This window comes from Glandiceps talaboti, chromosome 23, assembly GCF_964340395.1.
Source record: "Glandiceps talaboti chromosome 23, keGlaTala1.1, whole genome shotgun sequence".
NCBI classification, from domain to species: domain Eukaryota; kingdom Metazoa; phylum Hemichordata; class Enteropneusta; family Spengelidae; genus Glandiceps; species Glandiceps talaboti.
This window is the reverse complement of record NC_135571.1, coordinates 7700433-7714801: the sequence shown is the minus strand read 5'-3', so window position 1 is coordinate 7714801 and position 14369 is coordinate 7700433. Positions and strand designations below refer to the sequence as shown.

The following is a 14369-nucleotide window of genomic DNA, read 5'->3' as shown; positions in this document are numbered from 1 at the left end:
ATATTTTCCATCTTTTGTAAATAAAACGGTGTGAAAACAAAAGGATTATGTATGTATGTATGTATGTATGTATGTATGTATGTATGTATGTATGTATGTATGTATGTATGTATGTATGTATGTATGTATGTATGTATGTATGTATGTATGTATGTGTATGTATGTGTGTATGTGTATGTATGTATGTGTGATTGTGTATGTATGTATGTGTGTGTATGTATGTATGTATGTGTGTGTGTGTGTATGTATGTATGTATGTATGTATGTATGTATGTATGTATGTATGTGTGTGTATGTGTGTGTATGTATGTATGTATGTATGTATGTATGTATGTATGTATGTATGTATGTATGTATGTATGTATGTGTATGTATGTGTGTATGTGTATGTATGTATGTGTGATTGTGTATGTATGTATGTGTGTGTATGTATGTATGTATGTATGTGTGTGTGTGTGTATGTATGTATGTATGTATGTATGTATGTATGTATGTATGTATGTATGTATGTATGTGTGTGTATGTGTGTGTGTGTATGTATGTATGTATGTATGTATGTATGTATGTATGTATGTATGTATGTATGTATGTATGTATGTATGTATGTATGTATGTATGTATGTATGTATGTATGTATGTATGTATGTATGCATGCATCCAATACAATGCAAGAAGTTGGGGTTGAACAATGTGTGGCACCCCCATGCCCATTCCCAACCCCACCCCATCCATATACTCAACTGTACCAACAATGCAAACTGTAATCATCAGTGAGAATGGTTCGGGTTTATTTATTTCACTTCAAATTGAACATTACATCTCATGGAATACGTGTTTCAGAAGTAAACCGGATATGAACTTTTTGAAGACTTAACTAGAGTAATTTATAGATTTCATAACATGTCTTGTTATATTCAAAATTGTTAAATTTACGGATTACGTAGTAAATAACCCAATATTTACATTTTGCAAAACAAAGAAGAAGAAAAAATACAAAACAACTTTGGTTCTTACATGGTACAATAGAATAGATTTGTTTCATGTATATGTCCAAAAAAATGCATCTTTTAATTAAATAGAAGATTACGAACCACAGTGGCCATCAAATTCCGGTATTCACAATCTTTACTTCACAGGATACGATCAATATAAAAGAGGCGATCACAAGTTTCGTAATTATCTACCCCTCCTAGGAAATTGTTTTCTATACAAAGTTTTCAGGAATTGGGACAGTTGGGTTATAAAGTTAAGTGAAAATATCCATCCATACAGTTTCTCCCAAATGGCACTATGATTGTCTTTTTTACTTTATATCTGGATGACGTTTGGTAACTTGAGCACGCTTTCTTGTCCAATCGAGATCCGTTGATACTGGTGGCAATATTTTATTCGCAAAAAACTTAAAATAGAATAGATTTCTCTCCAGTGACAGTTGGTCATCAACACGCCATCAAAGTGCCATAAAGGGGGTCATTCAGAACAGCGCCCTCAACGTTTAATATTGAAAAGTGAAGATGGCGGCGAATGTTGCAGAGTGTGCGGCAGTCCCGACTCTATTTTCATCGTAAGTTCACTTGTCTAAATCTCGCCTTTTTTTTTGCAAACTTTAAGAATTTTCTTTAGGACATGCACCATTTAATGAACAAATTTCGCAGATTTTGAGGTCGCGAATTTCTTTCAAACTCCATTGCTAGATCAACATCGTTATGCTTGATGCAGACGATACGGATGTTGACAACCAAATTTTCTCGTCACAGACTGAGCTGAGTAGGAAATGAAGCTAGTCGTTGAAATGTGCTATCTGAACATTTAAAAGTGGTAATAAAATATCATTAAATTTACGTATGCAAGTACCCTCACCATTCATACGGTTACCCATTCAGACGTGACTTCCAACAACCCACGGTGCACGATAGTCGATATACAAAAATATAAATAAGTTCACAACTTCAAGGATCTTAGAAGTATACATACGGTAGACAATTGATTCAAAACATTTTCTGCTATCATGAGTGACGTTCCCGAGGCTGTGAGAGAGTCTATGTTTGATGACACTTTGAGACCATCTGTTTTGTTCCACTTTCTGCTAGCGACATGAGTGACGTCCCCAAGCTGTGAGAGAGTCTATATTTGATGACACTTTCAATGACACTTTGAGACCATATATTTTGTTCCACAGGTCACTACATTCTGTAGTCAGTCATTTAGCACATAATATCAGCCAACTAGAGACTTTACCACCCAATGTCAAAGACAGAGTATTGAATATTATGAGCAAAAGGGGTTTGTTGACAGATGATAACATTTCAAAGGTAAAGTTAATTTTCATATTTTCATTTACTAACTTCCTCCGTCTCTAGAGGAGGAGTCATAATTGTCCTTGATCCAAATGAAGTACAGCAGAAATAATAATTGTGTTCACAATCTAATAACACTATGTATTGTGCTACAATGTCCATAATGGAAAGGAAACACTTTGATGCTATCCCCAGTATTTTTCTTCATTTCAGCTGAGGAAAATGAGTGACTTAAGGGTGCTTTGTCACTACAAGTTGTTAGATGAGTAGTGATAACCTGTAGGTCACAAATATTTTATATGAATAATAGACGTGATTCTAAAATATCCATAAATTTATGTATGAAAGTACTATCAACAGTCATACCTATGCCGACGTCCAATAAAGTTCATTAGATAAAACATGACAGTCACAAACCATTAGCGGTCCAAGTGCAACAAACCCGCGGGCTTGCCTGGCGAAAACGGGTGTCATAAAAGTTGTTTGCATCTCTAAAGCTGTTTGTAGCGTTACTTATAATAGCCTAATAAATTGATAACAACTGATATAAGACGGAGATAAGGTTTCCCTCAATTGCAGTCCATGCAGACGGTCGAATAGATGTTTTACAGCTGTTTACTTGTGTTATGTAAGAGCCCATCATCACATGTGTAAATATTGATACTCTTTGATAACAAGTTCACTTGCTTGGCTAATTGCTTGTCCCAGTAATGAGGAGAAGAAAAATGAATGTAATCGGAACCACACAATTTCTTGTTTAGGGCTGATACTAAAGTGATAGGAGATAACAGTTTTGATATTCTTTACCATTTTTTTGTCCTTTTTTGACAGGTTATCCATGATAAAGTTAGAGAACTTGATTTGAGTGAGTGTGACATGACAGACGATGGTTTGTTGGTTGTTAGTTTATGTAAACAACTACGTAAAGTAGACTTAAATGCTGCAAAACAAAACAGAACATCCATTTCAACAGCAGGTAGGTAAAAGTTTTATATATGTACAAGAGTTATGTTAGTCCGCCGAAGGTATATGGGGTTGGGGTTGGGGTTGGGGTTGGGGTTGGGGGGGGGGGGGGGGGGGGGGGGGGGGGGGGGGCTTTTCCTGAATCTGATTCTGTGCTTGATTCTGATTCTGAGCCTGATTCTGATTCTTTGCCTGATTCTGATTCTGATTCTTTGCCTGATTCTGATCTCCTATTTCTGATTCTGATTCTTTTTGGTGATTCTGATTCTTTGCCTGATTCTGATTCTTTTCCTGATTCTGATTCTTTGCCTGATTCTGATTCTGATTCTTTGCCTGATTCTGATCTCCTATTTCTGATTCTGATTCTTTTTCGTGATTCTGATTCTGATTCTGATTCTGATTCCAATTTGTTGTCCAGGTGTACAGTACATAGCTAGAGGATGTCCTATTCTCCACACAGTCTATCTAAGACGATGTCTGAATGTGACAGATGAAGCTATCATCACATTGGCAGAGTGCTGTCGACAACTAATGAGACTAAACATCGGTGGCTGCAATCAAATCACAGACCTATCCTTAGCAGCATTGGGTAGACATAGCAGAATGCTACGAAGTATCAATTTTAGTAGAACCAAGGTAAAGCCTACATAAACACACACACACACACACACACACACACACACACACACACACACATACATACCTACATACATACATTCGTACGTACGTACGTACGTACGTACGTACGTACGTACATACATACATACATACATACATACATTCGTACATACATACATACATACATACATACATACATACATACATACATACATACATACATACATACATTCATACATACGTACACACGTACGTACGTACATACATACATACATACATACCGGTACATACATACATACATACATACATACATACATACATACATACATACATACACACACACACACACACACACACACATACATACATACGAGATACGAATACGGATATTAATTACATTGTATGTCTTTCCATAGAACTTGTCTCATTCCTGTTTACCACAAGAAAGCAAATGCACTGTTTTTTTTTTTCATGGGTTGTGTTCAGAGTTCTAAACTTTCAGTTTCATGACGATTTAAAGCAACATTAACTAATTATTGTTTGTTGTTACCTAGGTAACAGATGATGGCGTAGTCAGTCTTGTGACAGGATGTTGCAAACAGTCACTGGTGGAAGTTCACATGAGTCATTGTATCCGCCTAACTGATGAATCAGTTGAAGCTGTTATGGAATGCTGTCCTAGGGTGTCCATTTTACTTTTTGATGGATGTCCATGCATTACAGGTAAATAACTCTGTCCTAGGGTGTCCATTTGACTAAAATACAAAGTACCTTTTGATGGATTTCACATCAAGACCTATCACAAACTTAAAATAGCGAATATTCTTTATTCGTTCTCTTCACTTTATTTTCTTTTCGCAGAACGTTCAAGAGAAGCTTTGGAAGAGTTAAAAAGTCCAGATTGTAAGATGAAGCAGGTTACATGGACCATATACTAATCAGTGGTATATTAGTCTGTTTAGATGGTATCCCCCAATGTTTTTCTTCGTTCAGCCAAAGAAGGGCCTTTGTCACTACTCGTGTAGTGACTCGTAGTGACAACCCTTGGGCCATGAATAGTTTCTGGCTGAATGAAGAAATTGGAGAATAACATAATTATATCAGCGCCAGAAATATTAAAGAAAAATTGGGGAAAGTAATGGCAATTTTGAACGTCATATTTCAAACACAGCAGAACCAGTGACGTAAACACACATTGTCATGACATAGAACGACCAGTGTATATATTCCATATTTTTTGTTCTAAATTGTATTGTCACTGTTACACTGCAGAACTAACATCCATTTCAATGGCATTTACATGTACAGTAGTATAGGGTGTGGGGGGTTATCACAGACAGGGGGACGGGTGTGTGTGTGTGTGTGGGGGGGGGGGGGGGTTCTCACAGACAGGGTGAGTTACCAGTACTTCTTTTGTTACCATGTCTGGATAGGCGCACATATACAAAACAGTTGTACGTACAATAGCAAACATTTTGCACACACTTTTTAGCTTTTTGCAATGTATTGAGTTACAAACACAAACTTTGCATATGTTGTTTCACATTGATTTTACAAGTTGGAAGCCATGATAAAATTGTTTTATAAATACCAAATCCTCATTCATTATAGCCACTTTAACTTTTAATATGTAAAAGGAGATTTGTCTTGAGTGTTTATAATGACAAAATTATATTCCATATAATCTAAGAATGTGAATGAAAGATATGGCTTGTCACTACCCTGCTCTGTACTTGAAAAGGGTTGACCGATGTGTGAGGGCGCCCTGTCACAGCGTACCGTACAGACTATCTAAGAATATACTTTACACCCAAGTTTAAAAATTCCGTCCAGTTATCAATCTTGATTATATTTTGTTCAAATTACATCATATTTATAAATTTACAAGACCTGTTTATTTTCATTTGTCTTTTAAAACTACAAAAAAAAATAGAGAAAAATTAAAAAAATAAATCCTATGCTTTGTGTTTGAATGCATACAACTTGGCTTGTGCATGGTATAATTAGATATTATCACCAAATATTTTTCTTCTTTCAGCTACGGAAAATATGAGTGACCTAAGGGGCCTTGTCACTACGAGTCACTGGACGAGTAATGACAACCCTTAGGTCACGAGTATTTTCCAGCTGAATGAAGAAAAATATTGGGGAATAAAATACCATCGCCAGTAATATTTTTATAAAATCGGGGAAAGTAAAGACAATTTTGAGTGTTTCATATTTTGAACACAGCAGATCCAATGACAGACACGCGTTGTTGTGACGTAGAACAACCAGAGTATACATTCCGTATTTTTAAGTTGAATCTGGCTCATGCATGGTATAATAGTACTCTTTGTGTTTTCAAGTCATGTATTTCAACAAGTTTCCTATTCTATATTCACTTTGTATTTTAAGATAAGATTTTGTGTTATTTTGTAAATAATTCCAATACTTGCAAAGAAAAAATGTTTTCACTACACGTACTTGTAAATATTGAAAAAATGATATTACTGTACTGTGGACGTTAGGTAATGCAATTAAATTCGATGTATACTGTCAAAACTTTGGCGTATTATTCTTTTTCTTTCAGAGTACAGACTGTGTGTGTGTGAATGGTTTAAATTACATATATACCCCACACATACATGCGTATGTATGTACATGTACATACATACATGCATACACACACACACGTACACATACATATAGTACATAAATACATACACAGTACATAAACATACGTACATACATCCACACACACATGTACACATGCATACAAAAAAATGTACATACATAAATACATAGCCACATACAGACACATGATGCATATACATACATAGACACAATACATACGTACGTACGTACGTATATACATACACAGAATACTTAAAACACATACATACACACATACATCTTTAGCTGTTATCAGTACACATAAGGTGTAAATTACTCAACCACATTTATATCCCATCAGATATGTAAACATTCATCATCTACCTTATGCTTCTTCCTTCTTACCACGATTTTCATTTATATTTCTCCAGTTCCCTGTGACATACACAAGATATTGACAACCATGTTGAGTAAATGTATAATACAAAAATTTATTTCAAATCAACATGTACAATCCTAGCAAACAATGCTGTGTAAAAATCACTTTCATCTTGAGTTTTATTTTGTGTTTGATCTGAACAAGAGGAAGGGTTCATGTGGAAAAGATATTGTTCCCCAACATTTTTCTTCGTTTTGGCCAAGGAAAATATGAGTGACCTAAGGGGCTTTGTCTCTACGAGTCACTTGATGAGTAGTGACAACCCTTAGGTCATGAGTATTTCTGGCTGAATGAAGAAAGATATTGGGGAATAATCTAATTAAACTTTCTTGATCATAATTCATGCAAAATCGAGGAAAATAACGATTTAAAACGCTTTGACTCATATTTCAAGCACCGCAGAACCAGTGACGTAGACACAGGTTGTTGTGACATAGAATGACCAGGGTATATAATCCATATTTTCTGTTCAAAGACAATAACTTGGCTTGTGCATGGTATAATGTACTGTATAGGTAAATAAATACAATGTATGGATGGATAGCCGTGAAAAAAATGTACACAAACTGGATGACTTCAGACTCATTCTTGAAAATGCCTTATAAAACACTATATGGGTTGGACTGGTAATGTCAAGGTCAGCACCTGAAAGACAAGAGACATATTATTAGTTATACAATGTGTTGTTATATTATTTTGTCATAAGAATGATCTTGTAAAAGAGAGTGTAGTTTGTCCAATTTCATGACGCCAGACAACATGTAATAACTGACTACACTAATAGGCCTTTAAAAAATTTGCCATGGTGGCGCTCTACTTCCTGTCTGTGTGGGGGTATACATGGTATAGGTTACTCTGTTATCATAGAGCACTGCTGCTTTCCTCGATGTCTGAACAATACAAAAAACATCCCTGATTTACACTTCTACAGAATACCAAGGGAGAAAGCTCTAAAAGAATCAGTACTATGAGGTGATGATACCCCGATTTGAGCGAGGGCGCTGTATTCTCAATTTCCCATTTGTAGTCTGGTATGGCCTATTGAGTACATTTTATTAGAGGCCAATAAGAATGTCAAAATACACCACACAATAGCCCAGTTGTATGGTATCAAAAAGCTATCTACAGCAAGCCTTTGGAAGCACAGAAATCTCTTTTGAATTTGACAGTTTTAATCCTAATCTGACATTAGTCTTTAGGCATTGATAGAGGGCGATACATACTTCCAGTCACCAATTATGCGTCATACATGTGTACTAAAACCTGAGCTGGGCTCTTTGGCTGGGCCATTGATTGACCTGGGCGCTTGAAAAATGAAATTGAAGCCCAGTAGACCAGCTCAGGATTTAGTATATCCACTATTAGGCTTAAATGTCTGTAAGGTCATGTTTTCTGAATAGTGGGTCAATCTGTGCACAGTGACTGTAGTGTTCAACTGCAAATTTCAGGTGTTCATATTCTTGTTTGGAACAAAATGTTACTGAGATACCACATTTGTGTGTTTGTTGAGCTGTGCTCCACTTTCCTCTGGCTCGATATCATAAAGTAGACATGATGTAAAACGACCAAAAAATAAATCCTGTACTTTCTGTTTGATCATGTACAACTTGGTTTATCTTTGATGTATGTTTAATTATCTGAGCCTGCATTATACATATATGAACATTTACCTAAGTTTGTATTTTTGTTGAATTGTGCACCATTTTCCTCTATCATAAAGTAGACATGATTAAAAACAACCAAAGAATAAATTCTTTACTTTCTGTTTGATCATGTACAACTTGGTTTATCTTTTGATGTATGTTTGATTATTTGAGCCTATCTTGTACATACATCGACATTTACCTTTGTATGTTTGTTGAACTGTGCACCACTTTCCTCTTGATTAACATCATAGGGTAGATAAATATCCAAGTGATAATTATTGGGATGGGCATGAAGTAATATTCTGTCTTCTCCTAAATCTAGTGTCAACGTTTTACAAGATTTCTGAAAATCAAAAAAAAAAATGAGCAGGAGTAAGATGTATGTGACGATTGCAATTCATATATTTGTCTACAAATGTTACATGTTGTAAAATACAATGGCTATAATCTAGACTGAGTGAAGTTGACCTTACTATGCACACTATTTTTATAGACAACCTTGCAATACAATGGATTGAACCTTAGACTGCGATTGAACACAAGATTTCTATTTTATGACCGCCTGTTATCAGATACCACACTTGGTGTTGATTGTTTGAATAGGACTGTACTGAGGTGATAAAGTCTACAGTGTTATCATAACTTCATTGTGGTAAAATATATTACAAATGTAAACTATTATAATATGCAAATAATTTTCTGTCTGGTTGATAAGTCCGGAAACACAGTTCAAATCTTGCCCAGGAATTTCGCAATTCGGGAAACAGTGACAGCAGCAAGGCTTGAATTGTACATTTCAGAACTTAAAACTGAATATCACTCAGTAATTTGAACTTTGACCAGTCTATTTGATTTGCTAAAGTCTACACTCTAATATTGAGCTAGCTCTTCAGCCTCATTCCAGTGATATATTTTACTCAGCTGTGAACGAGGCTGAACTTTGACCTACCACTTTTGGAAGTTGGATTTCAGCAACCAAGAATTCCGGATGACCCTCTGGTGGTTCCCTTAATATAAGATATTCCGGTTCAGGACCTTTATTTGCATTGTTTTCTTTTGAATCTTCAATTTCCGTAATCAACAATTTTTTGGATTTTTCCTCGGGCGTATCAGCTCCATCAGTGTCTACTTCCTGTATTCTAGGTTTCGACTTGGTGCGGATAAAATGATCAGGCGGAGTACCGAGAAATTTTCTATTTTTTAAAATTACATAATCTGTAAAAACAAAAGGATAACAAAGGACTTTGAATCAGTATAAGTGCTCTAATGAACAAGATCAGCTTGCCAAATTGATCAATAAATGTACATGTAATGTTCAGAGTTCAGGTGAGTGTTTCCTGTTCAGCTGTATATAGCAATGTCATGAACACATTCAATTGTTGAATCTGACATGAAAAAGGCAGTGTTTTTGCTAAGGTTGGGGAACCATGGCAACAGAAAGGGGGAAAGGGGTAAAAGTTGCACAGTTTCCCATACAATCTACCATAAATTGTCACGTAAGTGCAGAAAGGTCATGTCTGCTATGCAATTGCATAGGCAGATACGACCTTACTGCACTGACGTGGCGAATTATGGTAAGGAACCCTGGTAAAATGACTGGGGAACCCTGGTAGATTTGACCTGCTTACTGCCCTCAACGAAAACACTGGTACAATGTAAGGAACCCTGGTAAAATGACTGGGGAACCCTGGTAGATTTGACCTGCTTACTGCCCTCAACGAAAACACTGGTACAATGTAAGGAACCCTGGCAAAATGACTGCGGGAACCCTGGTAGATTTTAACTGCTAACTGCCCTCAACGTAAACACTGGTACAATGTAAGGAACCCTGGTAAAATGACGAGGGAACCCTGGTAGATTTTACCTGCTTACTGCCCTCAACGAAAACACTGGTACAATGTAAGGAACCCTGGTAAAATGACTGGGGAACCCTGGTAGATTTTACCTGTTTACTGCCCTCAACGAAAACACTGGTACAATGTAAGGAACCCTGGTAAAATGACTGGGGAACCCTGGTAGATTTTACCTGTTTACTGCCCTCAACGAAAATACTGGTACAATGTAAGGAACCCTGGTAAAATGACTGGGGAACCCTGGTAGATTTTACCTGTTTACTGCCCTCAACGAAAACACTGGTACAATGTAAGGAACCCTGGTAAAATGACTGGGGAACCCTGGTAGATTTTACCTGTTTACTGCCCTCAACGAAAACACTGGTACAATGTAAGGAACCCTGGTAAAATGACTGGGGAACCCTGGTAGATTTTACCTGTTTACTGCCCTCAACGAAAACACTGGTACAATGTAAGGAACCCTGGTAAAATGACTGGGGAACCCTGGTAGATTTTACCTGTTTACTGCCCTCAACGAAAACACTGGTACAATGTAAGGAACCCTGGTAAAATGACTGGGGAACCCTGGTAGATTTGACCTGTTTACTGCCCTCAACGAAAACACTGGTACAATGTAGGGAACCCTGGTAAAATAACTGGGGAAGCCTGGTAGATTTGACCTGCTTACTGCCCTCAACGAAAACACCAGTACAATGTAGGGAACCCTAGTAAAATGACTGGGGAACCCTAGTAGATTTGACCTGCTTACTGCCCTCAACGAAACCATTAAAAGATGACAATACTTACTTCTATCTAATGACATGTCATATTTATGTTCTAATCCTTGTAGACAAACTGTGAGGAAGAATCCCTGGAACATCATATTGTCGTTAATTTTGTCTAAAAATGATGGATTGATAACTACGTCATATGCAGTACACCCTTTACCACCTGTAGATTAGAAAACAAAATATATTAAACCATACTCAAGCTAAGTTATTTTCTTTGAACAGAAAATGTGGATTATATACTCTGGTCGTTCTACTTCACGACAACCCATGTCTATATGCTGAAAGTATGAGTCAAAGCATTCTAAATTGGCAATATTTTTCAACCCAAGCCACAAACTTACATGCAGACGTGCACACACACACACACACACACACACACACATGCACATACAGAGGCCGAGAGATCCCTACACTAAAACTAAATCTTGAACAGGTTCAGTTGTGATAAAATAAAAATGTACCATTATTGTATAAAATTTGATTTACCTTTGTCAAGTTCAGCATGAGGTTCACCAATACTCATAGGTATACGATAGTCACTGTGGTCTGCATCTAATAGTACTGTTAGCTGTGCTTCTGAAACCTCTTGTGGTGCTGGGATCTAAGAAACAATACACAATTTTATAGTACTCCCTCAGGTGCAAAAATAACATGGGATAATCCTTAGGGTAAACATTCTAATTCTTAAATCAGAATAAAAAGTGTACAGCAGGCGTGTAAATAGTCTCGCTGCCAGACTCGTCCCTAATCTGTTTATGTATGCCGAGCAGCGCAGCCACGAGAAGACCCTCTCTTCTTGGGCTGCTAAGCCGCTCGGCAGACATAAACAGATAGTCATGAGTCTGGCAGCGAGACTAGCATGTAAAAGTTACAAGTAATTATACGGTCCCTCTAATAAGTAAAATCACATACGTTTCAAATGAAAATGTCACAAATGTACCGGTAATTTAAGGTTCCACTGATGTAGATACATTGTAACACTTTTGTGAGAACTTGGGATTAAAACCCTGGCCTTTAAACTGTTCACACTTTTTCAAAGGCTCACTTCACATTAGGATTATATTTGAATTGTGAGAAATGGTTGTCTGACAGCGATATAGAAAAATCTTACCTGTGGTGATTGACAGATATTAATGAACACTTTTTCTCCATCGCCATTTTTAGTTTTCAAGCAAAATCCAGGTTCTGGGGCCACTGTATTGAATGCTGGTGCTTGCTCTGGATTTAAACCCTGCAGTTCACTAGCCTGGAAATAGGAATAAATGATACATGATCAGTTCAACAGCCTGGAAATAGAGAGGAACAAATACATGATGAGTTCGCTAGCCTGGAAATAGAACAAATGATACATGATCAGACTACATATACATGCTAGATTATTGAGATAGATCCATGATGTATATGAACTGAACATACAGCTGTAACGACAGGGATTTGCATTATTAGTACGTACATTGACAGGTTCTCATCATGTCTGTCATAGGCCATTTTATTATTAATTACTATAATAATAGTTCAAACGGTTTCCCATTCCTGTTGAATTAGCCTGAGTGTGTTATTATGAGGGGGACTCATGATAGTGATTGATTCATAATTGTTGGTGGAGGGTCTATGATTGCACGGACATCGAGGAGGAATCGAGTACGGAGTCAGATGCAGTACTGTGGTTTCGCTCCGCCGAAATAAAAAGTAAAACGAGAAATGGTTGAGTCACACAAAATATGATAGACAAAAGAATATGTAAATAAAAACACAGCTACAATTTATGCAGCTAGCGGTAAGGTATTGTATTTGATCGGGAGTAATATCAACCATGGAAGTGGGTTATACTTCCATGTACCAACAAAATCTGACTCCGTATTCAAATCACAGCCTCGACGGACTAGGGCTTTAGTTGGTATTTCAAATTCTGCACATGTTCTGTGCTTACTGGTTTTGAGCCCTCATGTAGACACAATAACATTGCACATTATCTAGCATCATAAATCGTACCTGAAGGAGTAGCTTTTGATATAATGCCTCGGTTTCTTCGTCTCCAAGCTCCGTCCCCAACAAACTGTTGTCGGAGGCCGCCATTTTGAGAAATGGCTCCCTATCTTAGTACCGATATTGAATAAGGCCCTTTAACTCTTTGATCGTGACACTATTCATGTTTTCCTTTTTTATCGATGATGAGCTCACCGACCCCGGTTACATCAAATAGAAATCACTGTTTTATTTTTTTTAATTTAAAGAAGAGACTCAAGAAAAAGTGAGAATTTTCAAAGACGTACAATTTTACTATTGTGTACCCTTAATTGGAGTAATTATACTGACAGTATATAATTACTCCAAGGTGTACCCAAATGTAATTATCAATTTTCTATACGCTTGTAATATCAAGTTAGATTATCCTGATATAACATAATATAAATGAGAAATCACGAAACTTTTATTGTGTCGAGAACTATTTTTCTTGTGAACGAGACTCCGGGCCTTCACTCACGCCCGCGCGCGCCTAGCCTAGCCTGTCGTGACTTTACGGAAAATGGCTAAAATGTTTACTCATCTACGGAAAATGGAAATATTTACTCATCTATTGTTTACTCTCTATCCAACACAGGACGGATTTGAAGTACATGTTACATGATACACTTGTGAAGACAAAATAGTACCCAGCAATAAAAACTATTTATTTGTACTTATATAGTTGATGAGTTTTAGATAAAATTGGACAGTGAAACAATAAACGGTATCGCGGTCTGTCTACAGTCCCTGGCTAAAGTCCTACACAATGTGAATATACGGTACGAAAGGTGTTAACATTTCGGAGTAATTAACACTGCATTATTAATAGACAATTAACATCAGCATGTGATCATGGTCCCAAGTGACTATATTTATTTATCCCAACATCATATTATTATTTATTCGTCACCTAGGTTACACATTTATGCTTATTCATTGTCACCTGACCTGCGCTACTAGTACTAACCTGTGACACAATAAACTACTAATTTAAATATTAATTTTTTTTGTTATGATAGTGAAGAATTGAAAAGTTGATATCAAGAACGAGGTTAGAAAATGGAGGACAATAGTTATTGATTTGTCCTCGTTATTTTCGCTTCGTCGTAAAAAGTTATGAGTACGTCGTAAGATCACGACTCGACGACTCGTCGACTGGCTGTGAACTGTATTATGTAAAT

General features: G+C 36.7%; 2 protein-coding genes across 2 annotated transcripts; one reads left to right on the top strand and one right to left on the bottom strand.

Annotated features, from left to right (window-relative positions):
* The first annotated feature begins 1514 nt into the window (after nt 1-1514).
* On the top strand, nt 1515-5177 carry LOC144453219 (protein AMN1 homolog). The gene is made up of 6 exons (XM_078144496.1): nt 1515-1564; nt 2180-2312; nt 3129-3273; nt 3679-3896; nt 4433-4601; nt 4740-5177. Exons 1-6 carry the CDS (start codon nt 1515-1517, stop codon nt 4814-4816), a joined length of 792 nt encoding a protein of 263 aa, XP_078000622.1. The 3' UTR covers nt 4817-5177.
* A 1819-nt stretch (nt 5178-6996) lies between these two features.
* Nucleotides 6997-13257, bottom strand: LOC144453023 (PIH1 domain-containing protein 1-like). The gene is made up of 7 exons (XM_078144288.1): nt 13174-13257; nt 12293-12427; nt 11668-11782; nt 11198-11341; nt 9508-9773; nt 8758-8901; nt 6997-7557 (listed from the first exon to the last, which is right to left on the bottom strand). Exons 1-7 carry the CDS (start codon nt 13255-13257, stop codon nt 7522-7524), a joined length of 924 nt encoding a protein of 307 aa, XP_078000414.1. The 3' UTR covers nt 6997-7521.
* Nucleotides 13258-14369: the final 1112 nt, after the last annotated feature.